The 23,654-nt window shown below is 37.3% G+C and overlaps 1 protein-coding gene and 1 long non-coding RNA gene across 2 annotated transcripts; one reads left to right on the top strand and one right to left on the bottom strand.

Moving 5' to 3' along the window:
• Window positions 1–14,449: 14,449 nt before the first annotated feature.
• Window positions 14,450–15,565, top strand: LOC111905472 (uncharacterized). The gene is made up of 2 exons (XR_006183888.2): window positions 14,450–14,746; window positions 15,254–15,565. It is a non-coding gene; the product is annotated as an uncharacterized LOC111905472 (long non-coding RNA).
• A 4,925-nt stretch (window positions 15,566–20,490) lies between these two features.
• On the bottom strand, window positions 20,491–22,353 carry LOC111905376 (rho GTPase-activating protein 5). The gene is made up of 4 exons (XM_023901074.3): window positions 21,639–22,353; window positions 21,413–21,533; window positions 21,222–21,341; window positions 20,491–21,129 (listed from the first exon to the last, which is right to left on the bottom strand). The coding sequence occupies exons 1-4, from the start codon at window positions 22,055–22,057 to the stop codon at window positions 20,629–20,631; spliced, it is 1,161 nt and encodes a 386-aa protein (XP_023756842.1). The 5' UTR covers window positions 22,058–22,353; the 3' UTR covers window positions 20,491–20,628.
• Between the last annotated feature and the right edge of the window lie 1,301 nt (window positions 22,354–23,654).

The following is a 23,654-nucleotide window of genomic DNA, read 5'->3' as shown; positions in this document are numbered from 1 at the left end:
CCCAAACAGAAGTCTAAAAGTTTTAGCTCATAATTGAAGTAAATAACAGCAAACAAACAGAGTCTAATTGTTTAACCATAATGAAAAAACAAAAGATTAAGTGGAATGATGAAATTTGCCTCAATTCTCCTTCGGGATTGAATTCTAGCTTCTCTCTTCGTCTTCTAGGGTTTTTCTGACTTCTTAATCGCAGCTAAACTCTTCTGAATCGTTCCAGAATTCTCTCCCATCATTCTGAGGAGTTATCTTTATATATACGAATCGACTCGTCGAGTCCATCTCTCAGTCCTCGTATTGTGATAAGTCTCTGGGATCCCGAGTCTTTATCTTCTCGAATCTTCGCTTGGACTCGCCGAGTAGTCGACCCTACTCGCCGAGTAGGTGCTATTTTTCTTCTTTGTTCCATTCTCGAACTCTCACCGCTTCTTCTGCTTCCTTCTGCTTCCGAGCTTCATTTTTGGACTGAAAATACAATTCAAACACTTTTAAGTACCTTTTGTCCATAAAATACAATAATTCAGCTAATAAATGAATAAAAATCTATACTTAATATGAACTAATTTATACACATATCATAATCTGTTCCCACTTCTACTCGGGAACCTCTAACGGCTGCAACTTACCATGTGGTCTCTGGTGCTCGGTCTTAACCCTGCGATAGGTCAAACACCTCTCAACAAACCATGCAACATCCCTCTTCATACAGGGCCACCAATACTCTCTCTTCAGGTCCAAATACATCTTAGTGGCCCCGGGATGGATCGAAAACCTCTATCTATGCGCCTCCTCCATCAAGATGGTACGCGTTCCGCCCACAAACGACACCCATATCCAACCCTGAAAAGTCATAAGCCCTCGGCTATCGGTGACGAACTCCAATACCTTCCCAATAACCCGCTCCCTTTTACGGTTCTCTGGTCTCACGGCCTCAGCCTGGGCCCCTCGAATGGCATCAAACACTAGGGTCATCACCGTCAGCCTCATACAAATATCTCGTATCGGGGCGCCCTCCGCCCTACGACTCAGGGCATCGGCTACAACGTTAGCCTTGCCCGGGTGGTACAGAATCTCGCAGTCGTAATTCTTTACCACATCCAACCATCTCCTCTGGCGCATATTTAGATTGGGCTGATCCATCAGGTACTTCAAGCTCTTATGGTCCGTGTATATGGTACACCGAACCCTATACAGATAGTGACGCCAGATCTTGAGGGCGAACACCACTGCCCCCAATTCCAGATCGTGGGTGGGATACCTCACCTCATGAGGCTTCAGCTACCTCGTTGCGTATGCTATCACATGCCCTCTCTGCATAAGCACCGCTCCCAACCCCGATATCGACGCGTCGCAATATACTACGAAGTCCTCCATTCCTTCCAGAAGGGCTAACATCGGGGCTTCACATAGTCTCTGGCGAAGTGTCTCGAAGGAGGCTTGCTGCTCTGGGCCCCAAGAAAAAGCAACACCCTTCCGGGTCAAGTTGGTGAGTGGCACGACGATCTTGGAGAAATCCCGGATAAATCTCCGGTAATAGCCTGCCAATCCTAAGAAACTCCTGATCTCGGTGGGGGATCTCGACACCTCCCAACTCATCACTGCCTCAATCTTGGCCGGATCGAACAATATCCCAGTCTGGTTAACGAGGTGCCCCAAGAACTGGACCTCTCGTAACCAGAAATCACACTTGGAGATTTTGGCGTAAAGCCTCTTCGATCTAAAAACTCCAAGGATCTCCCTCAAATGCTCCTCATGCTGCTCTCTGGTTCTCGAATACACCAATATATCATCGATGAACACGATCACCGAGTGGTCCAACATCGGCCTGCACACTCTGTTCATAAGATCCATGAACGCCGCCGGTGCATTGGTGAGCCCGAAAGGCATCACCATGAACTCGTAATGCCCGTAATGAGTCCTGAATGCTGTCTTCTGGATATCCTCATCTCGCACCCTCATCTGATGATATCCAGACCTCAAGTCAATCTTGGAGAACCAAGATGCTCCCTGCAACTGATCGAACAAATCATCGATCCTTGGCAACGGGTAACGGTTCTTGACCGTCAACTTGTTCAACTCCCGGTAATCAATACACATCCGGTGTAAACCATCCTTTTTCTTGAAAAAAAGGATCAGCGCTCCCCAAGGCGAGCTACTTGGTTGAATAAACCCTTTCCCCAACAGCTCCTGCAGCTGCGAGGATAACTCCTGCATCTCTGGCGGCGCAAGGCGATTGGGCACCTTGGCGATAGGTGCCGCTCCCGGAACCAAATCAATACGAAACTCTACCTACCTCTCAGGAGGCACACCCGACAACTCCTCGGGAAAAACATCTGGGAACTCACGTACTATTGGAACGTCATCCACCGAACTTGACCTCCCAGCGGCCTCTCGTGTGTCCATGACATAAGCTACAAACCCACTGCGGCCTTGTTGTAGACTCTGTCTTGCTTTGGCAGCCAAACAGAACGCTGACCCACAACGGGTACCCTCATCGTACACCGTAAGCACTCCCCCACTGGGGTCTCGTATCGTCACCAACTGACGCTCACAGTCTATAACTGCCCCAAATCGGCTCAACCAATCCATCCCCACTATAACGCAAATGCCCCCCATCGCAATCGGGACTAGATCAATCAGAAACTCAACACTGAAGATCTCGAGTACACACCCTCGAACCACGTCTGTAGCATATACCGCTCGCTCGTCAGCTATGGAAACTCGTAGAGGTCGACTCAACGCCTCTTGCTGGATACTGATGTGCTGACTAAACGCTAATGACACAAAAGACCGACTCGCACGAGTCAAACAACACCAAAGCAGGTACAGAATTCACAAGAAAAGTACCTACGCATAACATAAAATAAACACAATATCTCAATACTCAGCATAAACAATGAAGGAATACATACCAACTATGACATCGGGCGCTGCGCGGACCTCCTCCGCTGTCAATTGGAACGCTCTCCCGCGAGCCCTCGGTGCCTTGGCCGTCACTGGTCGAGTCTCAGTAGCTCGAGCAGCAGGTGCAGACCCCTGCGCTGATCCCTGTAGTAGCTGTGGGCACTCGGCCTTCCGATGGCCGGTCTGGTTGCAATGAAAGCAAACCAAAAATCCATTGGGACAGTCACTCGCGTAATGCCCCTCCTTCCCACACTTGTAACACACCCCAGCTCTGCACGCTACCTCGTGGCTCTTGCCGCACTTTCCACAAGTGCGGCCCTTTGGACCCCCAAATCTCGAATCAGCGGGCTTTTCCTGCTTAGCTGCCAGCTGAGACTGTGTCGACCGCCGATCCGTCCTCTGAGACTCGGCCTCCTCCCTGGCCTGAGTCTCCAGCTCTATTTCCCTCTTCCAGGCATTTGCCTGGAGTTCGACAAATGTCCGGTATGTCGAGTTCGTCACGAACTCCCGAATATCCCTCCTCAGCACACTCAGATACCGACTCATGCGAGCCTGCTCCGTAGACACCTGCTTAGGGCAAAACATCGCCCTCTCATGGAACTTCCGTGTGATCACAGTAACTGAATAAGTACCCTGCTTGAGGGTCAAAAACTCCCGAGCTAGTCGTTCCTTGTCCACAGGAGGAACGTACTCATCACGGAACATGGTGGTGAACCTCTCCCAGGTCACCGCAGCAAGCTCAGCTGGGGTGAAATCTGCTGACACAAACTTCCACCAGTCCTTCGCCCCCGTGCGAAGCTGGTTTAGCACGAACCACACTCTCAAGTGCTTTGGACATGAAAAAGTGTAAAAACATCCCTCCACATCTGCAATCCATCTCATAGCAGAAATCAGATCCTGTGTCCCATCAAACTCTGGTGGCTTCATGTTGCTGAACTCCCGATACAGCAACGAATCACCCCCCTGCGGCCTGGCAGCCGCGATAGCCGCGGTGGCCGCAGCAACAACAACATCGGTAAGAGCAACATACCGCTCATCAAAAGTCTCAATCAACATGGTATTGATAGACCCAAACATCTCCGGTATCTCCGCCCAAATGGTCGCAGCCACCTCCTCATGAATCAACCGACGGATCTCCTCGTCACTGACACCGCTGCTCTCAGGTGTGTGTCGTGTACCAACCATGATGTCTCTAAAATACGACATAAAAACATCAGAGACTCGATCGAGCATGCTCGCACTCAATAACGCAAACCTACTCGTCCTCCAGCATCCTAAGGATTCTTACTTGGACTGCTCACCGATCCGACGTCTTCGGTAGTACGGGCCCTATACTACCGACCACATCGCATCAGCATTCACCCCAAGTCCTCCTCCTTGGATTCCAGATCGCAAGTACTCTACTCTCGCTATGCATTGGCTACCCTCTGGTAGACCTCTCATGAGCTCCTCACTGCTACCTACTCACTCTCAAGGCATCTCATAGCAACAGTAATCTCCTAGGCTAAGGCATCACAAATCAGGCCCCTCTAGTCCTAATATGAATACCTAGCCTACTCTAGCATGCATAACATAACATAGCATATCTCATAACACATAATGTAAGGGTATTTTGGGGATCCACCGTTCGGGCGCTGGTTGTCCGTACACATTGCTCCGCTCTGGTTGTCTCTAAACCTTTCACTCTTTTTAGAAAATTTAGTTTTTATTGTTGAAAATTTCTCAAATCCTCAGTTTGAGTTCAGATACACCCGAAGGTGCATCCGAGTCCCTCAAACCAAGGCTCTGATACCAACTTGTAACAACGTAGTTTTCAAAACAAAATTTTCATTTTTCAACAACCAAATTACATTTAAAAACATTCTCAAAAGAGTATTTCACCATTGTTATTACTCAAAACATATTCCCAAGATCATAAACAAATATCCACTCTGTGTGTACGGTTCACGCCGGCGCCTTCCCATGGTCCTCGCTAGTACCTAAAACACATAACACAACAACTGTAAGCATAAATGCTTAGTGAGTTCCCAAAAATACCGCATACAACATGTGACATCCCCTAATTTCTCGGCCAGAAAAGACCGATTTAATTTATATTTTTTAAAATAAAATCAGAGAAATCTTTTTAAAAGATGTTGTGGAATTGGTCCCCAAACAAAATATGATAAAAGTTTATCAAAACCCTTCATCAAGAAGGTATATGTTTTCCATATATATATATATCAAAACCTCGGGATGTCATGTTCCGATATAGATCAAAAGCATAAACAAAACATTATAAGCCTTTCAACAGTTATTTACAACTACTGGCCTATAATCCAAAAATCTCTCGTTGTCCTCCGACTATGCTCGGGGTCCACTACCTGTAACATAAAAAGCTGAGTGGGTCAGGCTTGGGAGCCTGGTGAGCATATAGGGTTTTCAACCCACAATAATAATAAACTTACCAAGTTCATCAATCAACAATAACCCTGATTACCCGTTCCCGTTATCCTCACTTTATGTCCCTAAACACTTATCACAAGGGACTTAGCCTAAAGAATATCATCGGGATGGACACTACTGCTAATGGGTTTCCTCAGCCATACATGTCCTAAAGGCAACCATGAAGGGGATGGAGTACAGCAAATGAACACTCTTAGTTCATTAACACCTACAGGTTGCGGACCTGCTAATGTTTCCCACTGGACTGTCTAGAAAGTCCGTGGTCATCATCTAAACTCCGCTAGATGACTGGATCTCAAAACACATCGAGGCCTCTCATCAATTTTATTTTATCACACATCACAATCTACCCATGTTCTACCCAACATATTTGTAGATAAAAATACTTATACAGTTTAAAACTTGTATAAAAGATCAACACAACAATTACCTCAAATAAATAATTAATATATTTACACATAGCACGTATTATAAGGTAAATACTTCATATCTATGTGTAAAATGAAAGTGACTATACACTCACCTGATTTGATGATAATCGGGCAGCAATTCGTTTCCTAAAACGATCGTTTCTAATAAAACCGGGAGTTTTATTGAGAAACCGGGCTTTGTAAAAGTCGGGCTTCGAAACCGAAAAGATAAATTTTCCGGGCTTCTCGGGCACTTCGTGGGGTATTCAGGGCTTTACAATCGATATCGGGGCTTTGCGGGATGTTAAGATGAAGAAAATATGGGTTTAGGGGTTAAAAGTGGCAATTTCTTAAAATTATCTGAGAAGGCTCGTAGCCTTCTATTTATAGGGGGAAGCTTCTGATCGGACGGTCAGGAGTCTTCTGATCCGACGGCTGAGAAGGCTCGCAGGCGAAGGCTCGCATGGTTCACACATGGCTCGCACCTGCGAGGGCTCGCTGGCGGCTTCTAAGTGGACCGCGGCTTACTGGTGCACCTGCGAGGCTCGGAGTTAGGCTATGCGAGGCTCGGACACACGCGGCAGCAGGGCGAAGCTTCGGCTGGGGAGCTAGCTGCTTCGGATTGGGCCTCCTCCTCGGTCGAATCAGAAGAGGACACGTGGCTTCGCATGACTTAGCAGCTTCGGTGACTCAGCAGCCTGATGACTCAGCAGCCTGGTGACTCAGCAGGACACGTGTGACATTCTAAGCGAGGGTGACGTGGCAATTGTGACTATGCGAAATTTCTCGGTTTTCGTGCCAAAACTTCTAAAATTCATAACTTTCGCATACAAGCTCCGTTTTTGACATTCTTTATATGCACGTGTAGCTAAAATTACGATCTACAACTTCCGTTTAGACTCCGTCGGCTAATTTTGACATTAAATTTTATATTATTATTTTTAACAGACCGGGACAGGAAATCCGTTAAAAATTCATAACTTCTTCATCCGACGTCCGTTTTTGTCAGACTTTTTACCGTTGTGCTCCTAATGTCGAGACCTTCAATTCTCGTTTAGGTTGTGTCGGCTAAAAATCGCTCGATCTAAAATTTGAGTTTTTAGCTGTCTACTGCTACGCTGAAACTTCGAAAAATCATAACTTCCTCATACGAAGTCAGATTTGGGCGTTCTTTTTATCAAACTTCTCGGTTTAACGAATACTACGACTTTTGTTTAGATTACTAAGGCTAAAAAGTAGTTTATCGAAAACTCACTTTTTACGACATTCAGCACCGTGCCGGTTTTGTTGCGAAACTTCGACATGTCATAACTTCTTCGTTATAACTCGGATTTTGGTATTCTTTATATCCCCGAAGTCCTTGTTTCGACCACTACAACTTTATGTAAAGATATCGGGCTTATCTCACACTTTAATTTTGACGCTTATTTTTATTCTTAATTAATTAAGCCCTAATAATTAAGCATAAAACACATAATTCACATAATATTCACATAATTCCTTTTCATTTATTCAAATCGAGTTACAAAGGTTAACCTAGACTATCAACTCAATATAAATGCCTAGGCTAGAAACACGAGTGTTACACAACACATACGCCACTTGAGGCTATAGCATGACCCTCCGGTCGTTGTGTCTAGGGGTGTTCACGGGGCGTTTCGGTTCGAATAGTAATGAAATTGTGAACCGTGACCACGGGGCGGGTACCTCATACGCACTAACCGAAACCGAACCGTATTGACAAAAAAACCGACCGAACCGAACCGTATAAAAGCGGGTAACCACGGTTCGGTTCACGGGTACCCGGTAAAATATAAAAAATTACATTCAACTGAAACTAAAAACTTCATTTTACTTATCTCTTTCTTAAAATTAGTAAGTCAAAGAGTTAAAAAAACATAATGAAGTTCAAATATCATATATTATAATTTGTATAATAAATACAATAATAAAAACAAAAAAATCAAATGAATTTAGAATTACAAAATTGGATTTGTCGATATGGATTTTTGTTTAGGTTATTACACTCGTAGATCAACCGAAACAATACTAATGAAATAATACTTTTTTTTAACTTTATATATATATATATATATATATATATATATATATATATATATATATATATATATATATATATATATATATATATATATATATATATATATATATAATCAAACAGTTCGGTTCGGGTATCCGCGGATACCTAAATATAAAAACCAAAAACTGACCCGTTGATATCCGGTTTGTTCGGTTTCGGTTTTTTTCGGTTACGTTTTTTTTCGGTTTCGGATTGGCCAGTTCGGCTCGGTTTTTCGGTTTTACGGTTTTTTGCACACCCCTAGTTGTGTCTCAGCAGGACCCTCCAGTCCCATAGCTCGTTGGACCCTCTGGTCCGGTCATAGCTCGTTGGGCCCTCTGGCCTGGTCTGTATCGTTGGACCCTCCGGTCCGGTCTATAAAATCATACAATATACACATATCACATAACACATAATCTCATACTTAGCACATAAGACCCTCTGGTCAACACATAATACCACTCTAGGTAACGTATAGTGAGAAGACTCACCTCGGATGTCTCGATAAATCTCTGACTCGGTAGAAATAGGGTCTAGCCTCCGCCTAATTACATAAAGTAAATACTCTCATAAATATAATCCTCGATACGAGACTTAACCCTCTCTTAGCACCCTCAGAAGGGTAAAAGACCATTTTACCCTTCTCTTGACACAAAGGCCCCATTGTTGACCAAACCCTAAAAGTTAACAAAAGTCAACGGTCAAACTTTGACCCAACTCGTCGAGTTTATACGAGTGACTCGACGAGTCCATGCGAGTTCTCTGAATCCTTTTAAACCTCTCAGACACGACGAGTTCCCTCTTCACTCGTCGAGTTAGTCGGCAACGAATCGCGGGGCAACCCCGACTCGACCCGTCGAGTCGACTTATGGACTCGGCGAGTTGCTCCCATGAAAACATTCATCTGACCTTCTGAGGTCAGATCTGCTCCTCCAATCTATAGATCTAGCTTCCCTATAGTCCATAATCTCGTAAAGGTCGAATCTTGGGCCCTCATGCGAGGTCCTCTATGCTCATTTGAGTGAAATCTCTCATTTCATGAAAACTCTAGCTCATTACCCCAAGGGGAAGGCATAAACGAATGGAAGGGATCCTCTGGACCTCTTAGGGTCCAGATCTATGAATCATTTCACCACGGGACCTCTCTTACTCTAGATCCAAGCTAAATAAAGCATGAAGAAACCTTAAATTCAACCATAACAACAAAATACGAGAATGGACTCGAGTTTATACCTCAAAGATGATGATTCAAGCTGAAAGCTCTTTGGAATGAAGTCCTCTTGCCCATTTCTTGCTGGAAACCCTTTCCTCCTTAGCTAAATCACACCACAAATGAACAAGGAGCTCTAATTCTCTCACAACGCGCTCAAGATAGAAAGGGATACTCTCTCTGGACAGGTAGCTGCAAATGGAGGCTATAAAGCCCTTTAAATAGGGCTCAGACTCGGGGAATTAGGGCTTTATTAAACAAAACAGACTCGCCGAGTCCACTAGTCGGCTCGCCGAGTCTGGGCGTTAACTCAGATGGAGAATCGCGACTCTACTCGGCGAGTCTAAGCAAGTCCCTCTCAAAATCTCCAAAATAAATGAATAAATATTGTACCTGGAAATCCGGATGTTACACCAACAAATCATATTGAGATTATATGTCGATTGGTTGCAAATAATAGATCCAATTATTATTAATAAGATTACCAAGTTTCATCCAGAAACCAGATTAATCATTCTCGATTAGATCTGATTATAAAAAAAGTAGCAGAAGAGTGTCCTGTTGTTGGACGAAATTAAAAGCAATACAGTAATGTAAAACCGATCTGTTGACGACTGATCTTGATTGTGGAATAACTGCACGGATCGGACTTCTGTCTTTTTACTTCGCTTGGAAGAAAATCGCATTTCATAGGCCGATTTTCTAGGCCTTCCAAAATATTCTGACTTGACCTCCACGAAGTGCCAAATAACTGCACGGATTCACAACATCAGCTGGTGCTAGGCTAGGCGCGCATGTAGGCTTGGCCTATTCCTTTGATCCACTAAAACCTTTGATGGCCTATTAAGGGAATAACCTTATAAACCCACAGATGTTTCTTCCTCCTACCAATGTGAAATACAAAAGAAATTACCAACTTGCAATTCCTTTATATATATATATATATATATATATATATATATATATATATATATAAAGTTCTAACAAAAAATATCTAATAGATAAAACATATTTCATTCTAATTTTCAATTGAATTGATTCGGTTGACCATATTCAATTGGAATGGATTGATTGGAAGTATGCAATGCCAAATAGATGATTGGATCGGACCCCTTCCATTCAAAAACATTAGATGTGAACCAAAAAAAACCTCTTGTTTCGATTTTAAGATCGATGTTATGTTATTGTATTATTATTTTGTGATTCGAATGGTAATTTGTATATATGTTGAGTTTAACCTTACTTCGGAATGGACAAGAAATCGTTTTCATAAATTGGGAAAATAACTCTTGAGGGTAACTAACTGTTGCGTTTATTCTCATTTGGCCTCTTTTCTTTTTTATGTACTCAATATAACATCGAACTTGTTGTTTCTGTTTACTGTAACCCTTTCGACCGACTTTTGATTTGTGATAGCCGGTCAAAGGGTTATGGTGAACACAAACAACAAGTTCAATGGTATATCGAGTACAAAAAAGGGACCAAAAGAGAACAAATGCAACTGTTGGTTACCCTTCTGATTCATTTTCCCTTTACTCATTTACAGCAAATCCCACGTCATCTCTTGCTGATGTTAATGACTTTATGCGATTCATTCTTGCTTCTCTTCAAAACATAACCCACAAAAGAACATTATTCATACATGTACAACTTTGTAATGCACTTGAATATTTATTTGGAGAATCTTGACTAAGCAGATGCATTTCATGACTATTTACATTTCCAATCAAATGATTTATCGTATCATGTATCCTAGACAAGTATACAAACGAGTGGAATCACAAGTGATGTGATGTTTGAGTTTACTTAGCTTTAAGATCGAATTCATGGGATATAGATACAACATCAATATGTACAATATCATGTAGCTTTTGCAGACACATCACCATAATATACCTTGAGATAAACGTTTATGTTGATAAATATAGCTCTCATACACAGTCATATCCTTTTGTAGAGAGGTGTTGATAGCTAACCACAGTAAGCATAGCATAGACAATGTTTTAACGAAGTTACCCCTCCGAAACGCTCTTCATATACGTTATGGCCAAAGAAGGTTGCAGTTTTTGATAATTTTGCAACTTTAATTTCATTGAACTTTTCGGGGAAAATGACTCAGAAGGATAACTAACTGTTGAGTTTGTTTTCATTTAACCCATTTCCCTTTTTTTGTACTCAATATACAAGCAAAATTGTTGTTTTTGTTCACTATAACCCTTTAACCGACTATCATAGGTCAAAAGTGTTATGGTGAACACAAACCACAAGTTCGACGGTATATTAAGTACAAAAAAAAAGGAACTAAATGAAAACACACACAACAGATAGTTACCCTCAATAGTCTTTTTCCCTCATAAATATAATTATAATTACATGTCCTTTAAATTAAAAAAAGTTGTTGATCCATATAAGCTCCCATTTATTTGGAAAGTAGTACCAGTTGGGACCTAATGACTTGTCATAAGCATGTGGCAATCAATCTTCATTTTAATATCACATGTCATGGATCACATTCCTATTCTTTGTCATAACGGATCAAACAATCATAGCAAGATGCTATTCGTAGCGCAAGTCGCGGTTGTACCTTGTGCTGTATCACTTATACTAAAGGCTATCTCAAATATGCTCTGTTCATCACATGTTTGTTGGACTATTTGTGTTTTTTAGTTTTTACCATGTCATCTTATATCAAAAAGTATATGATTTAAGAACTTCCACATTGCCTCTTTCAAAGCCATTGCAATCAAAGTTTGCAAAGCCGCATCATCTTTGGCCTTTCAATACTTGAAAACCTTTCAACCTTAGTTTGTGGGGCCCACTTTCTACTATATCACCAAATTAATCTCACTATCTCAATATAGTACTCAATTGAATTTAATAACTTATATTCGTTAGTGATTCATAATTGAGTAAACTTTAGTTATGTTTATAGGGAAAAAGTTAAGGTGGATATATTTTTTGAAAAAAAAGAAGCAAAAATAATGCTCAAACTTTTAATCAAAACATAAACAAAACTAATTTTATGAACTAATTTTATGATTATGCTAATAGTTTTGAATATATTATTGACTACTTATTAATTACAAAATAACTATTATATTTATTAAAATATAAAGTAGTTGATTTGCAAGTGGAACCATTTTTGAGAAATGTGTTGATATTGTATTGATGTAGTACAGTTGAAATGTGAGGTGGAAGACCTAAAACTTTGAACTTATACTTACAAGATGACTGTATTTAAGGTATTGTATAAATTTTAAGTGTCAATTGCTAGACAAATTAGTTATATAAAGTATTATTTAATGAGAACTAAGTACAGAAAACATGGAAGACAAAAACAACATTACGGGTATTATGGTGACTAATTGTCCATTGATTTTCAAAATATTTTATTTTGAGTTATTCATAAAAATGAACATATATGGTGTCACCTATCACTACTATGAAACATTTTTTTTTTTAAAAAATATCTTCTTCTCTAATAAATGAAGGTTTTCTTTTGCCACTTGTCTTACTCTCATTCATTTTGCCACATGTCATTTTGTGGTTATTTTGAATTAATTTTTATTTCATATGTAATTTTGTGGTTTTCCTATTTTATTAAATTTTATATGATATTTAAATTTAATAATAAATGCATATCAATTTCATTAATGAATTTTCCTTATAATTTCAAAATCTTAAAATAAAATGTGATTAATTTGTTTTGATTATTTTATCTAAATGATTTGTTTAAATTTAAAAAAGAAAAAAAAACATTTTAATTTTAGTAATTCAATATTTTTTTCATTTTTCTTATAAATTTAAATTTCTCAAATGTTTATAAATATTTAATTATTTTAAATATACCCATGTACTACATGGGGCTTACACCTAGTGAGCTAATAACAATTAAGCTCGCGAAAAACAAGTGTGAGCTAGCAATGATTTACCTTTTTCAAATAGTACGCTCACGTAACACTTGTGGTTTTCGCTAGTACTACTTGTACAATTATCTTATCAAATATCGTATATGTATACTTGTGAAAGACCTACAAAATGAATTTGTAATCGTGAAATATAGCCATATATCTTCATTCATACGCTAAACAAACTCCCTATCACTTTGTTATCGTATTCTTATGAAGAAAAATGTTTGTTAGGCCATTCAAGAAGTCCAAGAAATAGAAATAATTATTTGCAAGCTCCTTCGATACCAACGAAGGTAATTTTTATTATGTAGATGAGAATGACATTTTTCCCTACTTAACCGATTTTCTGATGTTGGTCCAGATCACCCATACCATTATTGTTCTGGACCACTTCCACCAATGATGTGCCCTAATACATTTGAAAGCTATGTAGATTGTAGAATTGTAAAGAAGTCCAAGAAAGAGACTCAAAAAGGTATCTAGAAATTATGGCACATAGAGATGTTCTCATAGTGGAGATAAAAAAAAAGGTTGTTGGTATCAAGAAATAAATATAACTTGTGGAAAAGTCGATATCGGATGGACAGTTTTGATCGAACTTCTCCAAAAGTTGAACTATATTAAAAAAAAGATATTAAAATAATGCAAGGATTTATTGATGGAGAACAAAAAAACATTTGATCCATCATAACGTTCGGACTTATGTAAATAAAATTAGTTATCATGTAGTTATCTGTTAATTAATTAATGCATCATATGTTGCAATATGTAACAAACTTTATGTTTTATACAAAATAAAGATGGAAAACGTCTATACATCAACACAAGTCACATGTGTCAGATATAATCTGTCTCATACGCCTATGATCACTACTAGAAAAAAGGGTGTTTTCCTACGGAAAATAGTTACGGAAAATTTCCGTAGCTAATTAGCTACGGAATGGCTACGGATTAGCTACAGAATGGGACGCCCTAATTTAGTAACGGAATAGCTACGAAATAACTACGGACGCTTGTCCGTAGCTATTCCGTAGCTAATTAGCTACGAAATAGCTACGGAATTGTTACAGATTCTAATCCGTAGCCATTCTGTAGCTAATTAGCTACAGAATAGCTACGGAATAGTTACGAATGCTAATCTGTAGCTAGTTAGCTACAAAATGGCTACGGAATAGCTACGGATACAATATTAAACCATTAAATCTCGAAGGTGCGCACGACTTTATGAACGCTATTAATAACTATAAGTTATTGAAAATAAAGATAATCATGTATACTAGAGGTGGGAAAAAAACGAAGAGAAAAAACAATGATTAATGCCCAAAAAATCAAAATACGAAAAATCCGTAGCTAATCCGTAGCTAATTAGCTACAATTTTTTTATTTTTTATTTTCGATGGAGGATTTCTTAGTGGTACATCCTGATATACTCTGTTTCATCATGTATGGTCATGTATGGTCTTTAGTATATCTACCAACCATTAATGAGCTAAGATGCTTATCATATTGATGTATAACTTGAAAAGAGAATAGTTCATGATGTATTCAGATCTGAAATCAAGGCGTGACAGATATAGATGCTAACCTACAAAAGAAGATGTTAAAAGATGCTTCATGTTAGAATTTGACAGATCTGTGAGTATTGGTTGATGTTTCTTCTTAAAGATAGTGAGAAAATAAACAACTTTAACTTGAAAATCCTTAACATCAATTTAATAATGATCTCACTAATTGTGTTTCAGGCTTTTATAATTGCATCAACTACAACAGAGGAGGAGATGCTAAGCTGGTAAGAATCCGTGTCCTTTTTTCATAATCATGAAAAGAGATTTATTTGTTTAGCTCTACATATGAAATTGATGAGGAAGGGAATTTTGACCCGTATTTATGCTCTTATGGTGACTACAATAGTTTTTCCTTTTTATTTTTGCTCTCAATCCCATATATCGCCTTTCTTTTATGGCATATTTGTTATGATGGAATGAAATCACAAAGAAATGGAACTGATAAGTGATAACTCACTAAGTGCAACAGGGGAATACTTGTCTCTTATTCACTAACCTTATCTTCAACCTCATAAATTCAATACAATTCACATTACAATATTTTTTACATCTTGTTATTCTGATTAGGAATCATGAAATAGTTCTGGAAGCTCAATCACCCTACTAATCTTTGAATCACCATGTTCGGCTTATGAAATTCAAATGAGTCAAAATTTTGTTTTATACATTTGTGTATCTACCATTACATGCCACCTACGAAGGCAACATTAAAGTGTATTCTAATTTTGCAGGACCATGGTCTCTCAACTGGTGAAGCAAGAACAAATAGAAATTATTGTTGCCAAAGTGAATTAACTTAGGAATTTATATAACATTCTTATGCAATTCCTTTTAAGGTGTATATGTTTTGGTTTTCTAAGTGGCATATTTTGAATTTTAAGATTTGAAATATTTATAGATCAACTTTTTATAATTTACTTCATATCCTTTACTTGTAATTGCTTAGGCAAAAGAAATTCATCCGTCTTACTGATAACATTGTGCAGCTTGGATACGAGATGTGTATTCATTTATTGTATTTGATTTTCCACTTTTTTCTTTGAGGGAAACATTTTGAAGATATGTTATTTGGGACAAATGTGTTATTGAATGTGGGACAAATGTGAATTGAATGTGGTATTTGACAAAAAATTGAAACTTTTTAAATTATTTTTTTTAAAAATAAAACGAGGTTAGCTACGGAATAGCTACGGATTTCCGTAGCTATTAAGGTCCGTAGTTATTCCGTAGCTATTTGAATCCGTTGCTATTCCGTAGCTATTCAGGTTCGTAGCTATTCTGTAGCTATTTAGCTTTGTAGCGATTCCGTAGCTATTTTTTTTTCCGTAGCTATTCCGTAGCTATGGTAGCTACGGAATTTTCCGTAGCGGTTCCGTAGCTAATCTGTAGCTATAATTTAGCCACGGGCCATTATGCTACAACCATTTTTCCGTAACAGTTCCGTAGCTATCCGCTTATAACTACGGAATAACTACGGATTGTGCTGTAGCTATTGATCAAGTTTTTCTAGTAGTGGATTAGTATGATACTCCAACACAAAGGTCTTGATATTAGCTTCTTTCATTTTCAACATTTCCACTACTCAAATTCTCTAACCAGATGCAAACAAAGATCCCATAATCTCTACCGTTTTCTTGCTAGGGGATACGTGGCAAGTTGAATATTTACGTTCACTTTGGTGAACTATCACCAAAAACTTGTAAATCAAGTTGTCATGGACAACTAAAGTCAACGTCCTCGAGTCCAAAGTAGCAGTCTCAACCAATGAGTATTTCTAATGTTAATGGTGAGAAATACATGTTCAAATATGTGAAAAAAAATTTGAAATCCAAATTGTTATAGTAAACTTCATGAAATTGAAAATATACTAACCAAATCAACATCTCAAGCTAGATATGGAGGCTTCAAAATTTACAAGTGCAAACATTGTATTGAAAATGTAATACGTCATAAAATGGGCAACCATAATCATCTACCTTTCTATTGGATTGCTTGGAATCTATTAGTAATAAACTCCATATATCGATATGAAGACCGTGGGATTCGAACCATGGTCGATTCATTTTGAACTATTTCATACAAAGTTATTACCAATAGACCACCTTGTTAGAGGTTAGTGTATAAGATTACTTACTTCAGTATCTAGCTAAGCATGTTCAATAATAGGATTGTTATCACATAAAGTTTTAGGGTGAGGTTCATAGGGTAGAGTGAGGTTTAATAGAGAACCATAATTTATAACCAAGAAACCAAGGAACCAATCTTTATTTCAACTTTTAAAACTTATTTTTTATCAAAAAAAAAACTAAAATAGAACACGAAAATATTAGAATTTTAATAGGGCGCGCCGTGCCTCATAAGAGGGCGTGACACGTCTTTAAGCCAACTTTTTGGATTTGTTCGTTGTCCGTTTCAGCTATGTTTTCTTCCTTTTGCATCCCGACATTGATTTTAACTGTAATTCAACATTTCAAAACATATTAAGTATCATATATATATATATATATATATATATATATATATATATATATATATATATATATATATATATATTAAAATAGAACATTTTTATTCAAATATATTAAGATAATGACCTAAAATATATAGTTAAATAAAACCATATTAGCCATGGTTGTCAAAATCGCGATCCGAATCGTACGATCCTAGGTATGAAAAACGATCCGGAACGTAAAAGGATCGTATTTGCTGTAGCATCGCAGGTAGGATCGTAGGATCGAGATCCGATCCTACCTTCCCTTGACTTTATTATTATTATTATTATTATTATTATTATTATTATTATTATTATTATTATTATTATTATTATTATTATTTTCAAATGAATTTTTTTTTACCATTTTATGTCTTTTACCCTTTACCAATTTACCATTTATCATTTTGTATTATGACTTATGACTAATATTTTGAAGTTTTTATAACTTTTGAATGAAAAATTGAATGTTTGAAATATTTTCATGATTAAAAATTAAAAATTAAAATTATATTTTATTTTGTGGGATCTTAGGATTCCGATCCCGATCTTGCAAACCCAAAAACAATCCTAGATAGGATCCCGATCTTGACAACCTTGGTATCAGCTATGCTATTACTGATTAGGTCCATTGTTGGTGTTGATAGTCATTATGTTTGTTCGGTTTTATAAATTTAAAACTAAATTTGTATTTTAAATGAGTTTATTTTATAGACTATATTTAGCACATCAATAATATATATTTAAGCTTCAATCTTAATATCATTATATTAATAACATGTTTTCAATGTTTAAATCATCATTATCTAACAATATTTCCAACATGAAAAATGATATCAACATTTATGATTTACAAGCTAACATACATTCCATCAATATGAACCATGTAATTGATTAAAGTAAATGAGTTTACCTTTAATACTAACTTGTAGAAACTTAATCTTGTTCCAATTATTTGAATCCCCTTATTGGAAGAAAAATGAGCTTAGGACCCCCATAAATCGCATCTTCACTTACGTGTACATATACTTGAAGTGTTGGGATAAAATGACAACCAAAAGCTCATAAATCATGGTCTAAATGAAGTTAAAACCTTGAACACAAATATTCTTTTGTTGGTCAAACACCATTTCAACACATTCTAAGGACTTGTATAAGCATAATTCTAAGCATATATATCATGCATTCATAATCACTTTATGACTAGTTCAAACATAGATTCTCTTAAAACTTGGTCATTAAGACCCATTTTACATTGATTACAAGTTGTCCCCATTTCAACACATTCTAAGGACTTTCCTTTCTTCCGACTTACATAAATTCAATCCATGATACTAATATCCCAACATTATGAAGTTAAAAGTGTACAAATGTTACTCGCAAATCGTATCGCCTGTCTTGAAACTACAACACCCCATCGTTATTGTTACATTGCATCTGAGAATTGAATTTAACATGGATAAGTAACAGATCTTCGTGTGTTTTTGGGATATCTAAACCATGCATCAAAGCATGAACTCCTAAATAGTGTTGTATGAGCTGGAGAAATGAGACAACATGTCCCTTATTTCTTCTACAAAGTACATGATGGACTTGATGGTTGATAAGACTTGGAAATAATGTTGATTCAAGTAATATGAGTGAAAATAAAATTACACATTTACATATATATAGTTACACAAAGACAAACATGTTTAGATTCAAGTACCAACATAAAGACCACACACGTGACTCATTTAAAAAACATGTGACTAAGTTCAATAACATGCGGATGTGTTCTTCATTAGATAGGATGTGATAAAGAAATACTCACATTCCTCTTTACAAACTCGTGAATGTGTTCATCATTCATAAATGAACGTTTTCCAAACACTATTTCTTTTGTAGTAAGTGCATTGTTAATGTAGGTTTATAAAACCAAAATATCAGTACAAAATAACCTAAATACAAAAACGTACTCTCAGAGTATGTTCTTGAAATGCTTTATAGTGTTAAGTGTACTCGAAAACGAAGAATTGTTGATTATTTACTTGAATCGCAAGTATGTTCCGAAATCGATGATGCAAAAGAGAAAAAAAAGATAGGATAATCATCGTATTAAGTCCTTAATACGGACAAAAACAGGAAAAAGAGGACTTTTAAATGTGAGGACCTTTTGTCTCCCACACAATTCATGACAACAATATGTGTGAGAATGCAATGGTCATTTAGTTTGATGATAGAAATTGTTGGTTAGAAACCTACATATAAATCTTATATATATAGTCATTTTAGTGAATAAAATTTTTCTTTACCTACATATAAGTCTTATATATGGTCATTTTAGTGAATAAAATTTTTCTTTATTGTTAAAGTATTATCATACTATCAATGATATTTTCAAAACAAATATCACCATTATTTTTGAAGTTCATGTGTGAAAAGGAAAAAGTGTCCCTCAAATATAATTTTTTTATATAAGCAAAATTATTGATAAGTCGATAATTGTTACAAAATTTATCAATTAACTGATCCGTTATCTAATCTATCACTATTCCGTCATCAACACTCATATATGTAAAAAAAATCTGTATCTTCGAAATAACACGAGTCCTGTGCAGTCTCACACTCCGAACATGCCTAGGTCGGCCTTGATCATTAAATGGTCATGTATTTTGTTAAATAAATTTGACTAAGATCATTTTCGTATAAAGTTGTAATCTGCAAAATAACATTACTTCTCACGAAATGATGTTATCCTGAAACAATTTTATGAATAAGTAGTTACTTTATTTTATAAAATATCATGATACCATTTTGGTTTTTTAGTGATCAACATTATCTCTATATTCTTCATCTATCTTTAAATCATGACATTGGACAACCTTGAGCTTCAACCTTCCATATTCTCTACAAGCATACAAAAATTCCTGTCCCGGAATCACAACTTCCTTCAAAATGAACCTACCATCTTGCCGGAAAGCTTCCAGCCACACCCACGGCCTCCCACTCCTCCCTATCGAAGAAATAGGCGGCAGCAATTCTGCTCCGGTGACCCTCGACCTCCTCCTCCCACCACATATCACCACCGAAGACACCACACTCCTTGTTTTCATCTTCCATTCTTCCCTAACATACCTTTCATCCTTCAATTCTTCCACCTCACCGAAGCTCACAAAACCTATCCCTTCATTACAATTTACACATCGTTGAACTCTCTGAACTCATGAAAGAAAGACTGCTCTTAGTCTTATGTCGATGATGTTTTTCTAGGGTTTTAGTGGATAAAAGAGAGATGTGGTGAATCTTTCTTTCTGGGATTATGTTGATATATAGTCAAGTAGTTCGTAAATCGTAAGGTAGGAAAGTGTAATTTGTGCTATTAAATAGGAATCAATCAAAACGTGGCTACAACTTTATCTCTTTTGAAATTGAAAACACGATAAATTTATCAGAAATTGTTTCGAACAACAAGTGCATTCGTTATTAACACCAAAAAAAAAAAAAAGATTTTTACTTGATTATTTAGTAAATTCACAACAACTCCCAAAAGAAATCTATAAAGAAACAAGAAAGTTTCAAAAACTTCACATATTCAAAACAAAAAATCACAATAATACCACCCATCTTCCTCGATCAACGTCGTGCTTCAAGTTTCTCTGATTGAGTGTTTTTGGAATTTAGATTGTTGATTAGAGGTTGGTTTTTGTCTGGATAACTTGACTGACCCGGTTTGCATTCATGGGTAGATTCTTCAATGGCGGGTTTCAATGGCGGACCTTGTGGCGGAGGACGAGGCGGCTCCACCGCCGGCTGTTCTCTTTCCCGGAGCGTTCTAGTGATGAGTGTTTTGAGAAAATTCATTACTTGAACTGCATACATCAATGCAGTCAACGGGTCAATCATCTGGGTCATATTTGGGGCGAAAACCATCGCGATGTTATGTGCATTCATCTTGTTGCTATGTTCATGTTGAACAACATCCGCCATCAAGTTAATGGCCCAATCGAGCAAAGCAGTTTCCGTTGGCGGTAGACGGCGGAGAAGGGTGGCGCAGTCTTCCTCCGATTGACATTGCATTACCTGCTCCGGCGAAAGCGGATCCAAAACCCCAGTCGGCAATTCTCTGAACCACGCCTGTAAATCATCAAATCAAGTTAATTTCCATCGTTTATACGAAATTAATCAAATTATGTTCTTGAAAAGATTAATCAAATTGGAAAACGTACTTTAATAAGACCAGCCAAACAGTGAACATCGACGCCTTCTGGAATTACGCCACTGTTCAATTGATTTCTCAAATGTTCTTCTTGCCCGTTTTCCGGATTGATTCTAAAAATACCTTCCGCCTGCATAATTTGTGTTTATATTTCCATGAATTCGTATCTTTTTGAAAGAAAATAATCGAAGATTTACAGACCTTCAAGCCACCTTGACTGTATAAACGTTCCTGCATAAGTATGAGTATCGTCGGAATACTGTTTCCTCTTGAATCGTATGATAACTGCATCGATTCCGTTGAAACGCCAAACACAGTCGCACTGCAAATCGAAAGAAAATGAATTCAATTACCGAAATTCGAATCAAGAACACGAAACCCATCAAGAAAACACCATCGATTTGGATATGAAAACGACGAAATGTACCTCGCACTAGGAGCTCTCCGGGGAACTTCAGGTTCGAATTCAACAGGCAAACCCAGGAAGCCATTAAACCTGTCAAACGTAACATGCGCGACGTGGCGCACATCGGTGGGCCACCCAATCTCCATACCGGAAAGATCCAGCTTTTCTTCCGCCACCGTGTTCTTGTTGTTAGAAGCAGGCCAGAAAGATTTCCGGAACAGAGTCAACAAGAGTGCTAATAAGTTCAAATGTCGATTATGTCTGTCTCTACTGTTCTTCACATCTTCATCTTCTTCCTGAGAATCTGTAACCCCAGAATTCGAAACCCCTTCTCCTGATTCTTCTCCCGGTTCTTGATTTACAGAGTGATACAATGTGGTTTCAAGGGTTTGTAAGGAGGAGGAAGAAGACGAAGATGGTGAGTGGAGAACCTCTGTCATGGCTGTAAAAAACAAGAAATGGGGATTTTGTATGTTTGGTTTTGCGATGATTTCTTTAGTAAAATAATATTGTTTGAGATTCGATTTGAGGGTTACAGAGATGGAAATTATATAAAAATGGCGTGTCGCTGTGTGGATGGCAGGTTAAGATGAAAAGCTACATATGGAGGAAATGGGTAAGAGGTAAAGGAGGAAGAAGAAGGAGGACGTGAGTGACATGAAGTTGGATTTATTGTTTAATCGAAGACGAAAACAGTAGTTGATTTTTGTGGGGGGTGGGTGGGAAGCGAGCGAAAGAATAGGATTTTGTTTGTTTATATTTTGATAACTGTTTTTTGGTTCATTTATTAAAGAAAGTGAAATGAGTGGTTGAATATACATGTGGATTTGTATATTCCTGATAATTCAATTAAAATAAGTAAAAACAGTTGATTAAAAAGGAAGATTTTTATGTTATCGTATAACAGTATAAGATTAATATATGAATGATGGGAAAATGACTTGTAAGTCTATCTTTAATATAGATTAAATCTATAGAGAGTTCGTATAAAATGTCAAATAGGAAAGATAATACTTTAATTTTTAAAAAACTGGTAAATTTGCATTATAATCCTATTGAATGGTTAAATGACCATTTAACTCTATCTTTTCTCTCATCTATATTATATTTAAATTTATTTTATTAAACTTTTATACAACTTCCAATTGGGATGACCTAAGGATAAGGATAATGAAGTATCAAAATTGTACAAAAAATATCATTAAACTTTTTTTTTTGTATACTATTGCCAACCAATTATAATATTTGTACACATATGACCATTAAACTTTACATTTGTTCAAAAAATACCATTACGTTACCGGTAATAGTAGGTCACCTGCCACCTGTCATAACACATGGCTGTTGATGTGGATTTTACTATTTATTATGTACATATTATACCATTAATTTTTTTTTGTACACATTATACCATTAAACTTTTTTTTTTTTTTTTTTTTTTTTTTTTTTTTTGTATATATATTTTACAACTAAGCTTTTTTGCACATTTTAACATTAATCTTATATAATTTATTCAAGAAAAAACATCATAAATGGTCCCTGTGGTTTTCCAAAATCTGAAGTTTAGTCCCCGTGGTTTAAAAACGTCATAGATGGTCCCTGTGCTTTCAAAACTTTTGACAATTGGTCCTTATTGCTAACTCTGTTAACTTTTGTCCGTTAATTGAAGGGCATTTTCGTCATTTCACTACCATAGGGACCATTTATGATGCTTTTTCTTATTTTTTTTAAAAAAGAAAATAATTAAATAAAAGGTCTCTCTCTCTCTCTCTCTCTCTCTCTCTCTCTCTCTCTCCGTTGACATTAAACACCGTCTACAACCTCTTCACCTTTACTCTGCATCTTACCTACTTTTCATCTCATCACCTCCGATCTACTCTACTTACATTCACCTGCGCAACCAAAGGGGAAAACTCCATCCTGATTTTGCTCAGCCGTGGATAAGTGTGGCTAAAGATGATGATCAATCGCACTCGTTATCCAACAATCGCCGCTGCCCACAGATGATGATCGAACAGTGGAACAACCTAGATCCTT

Source organism: Lactuca sativa, chromosome 6 (genome assembly GCF_002870075.4).
Source record: "Lactuca sativa cultivar Salinas chromosome 6, Lsat_Salinas_v11, whole genome shotgun sequence".
NCBI classification, from domain to species: Eukaryota; Viridiplantae; Streptophyta; class Magnoliopsida; order Asterales; family Asteraceae; genus Lactuca; species Lactuca sativa.
Note: the sequence above shows the minus strand (reverse complement) of the source record. Positions and strands in the feature narration are given on the sequence as shown.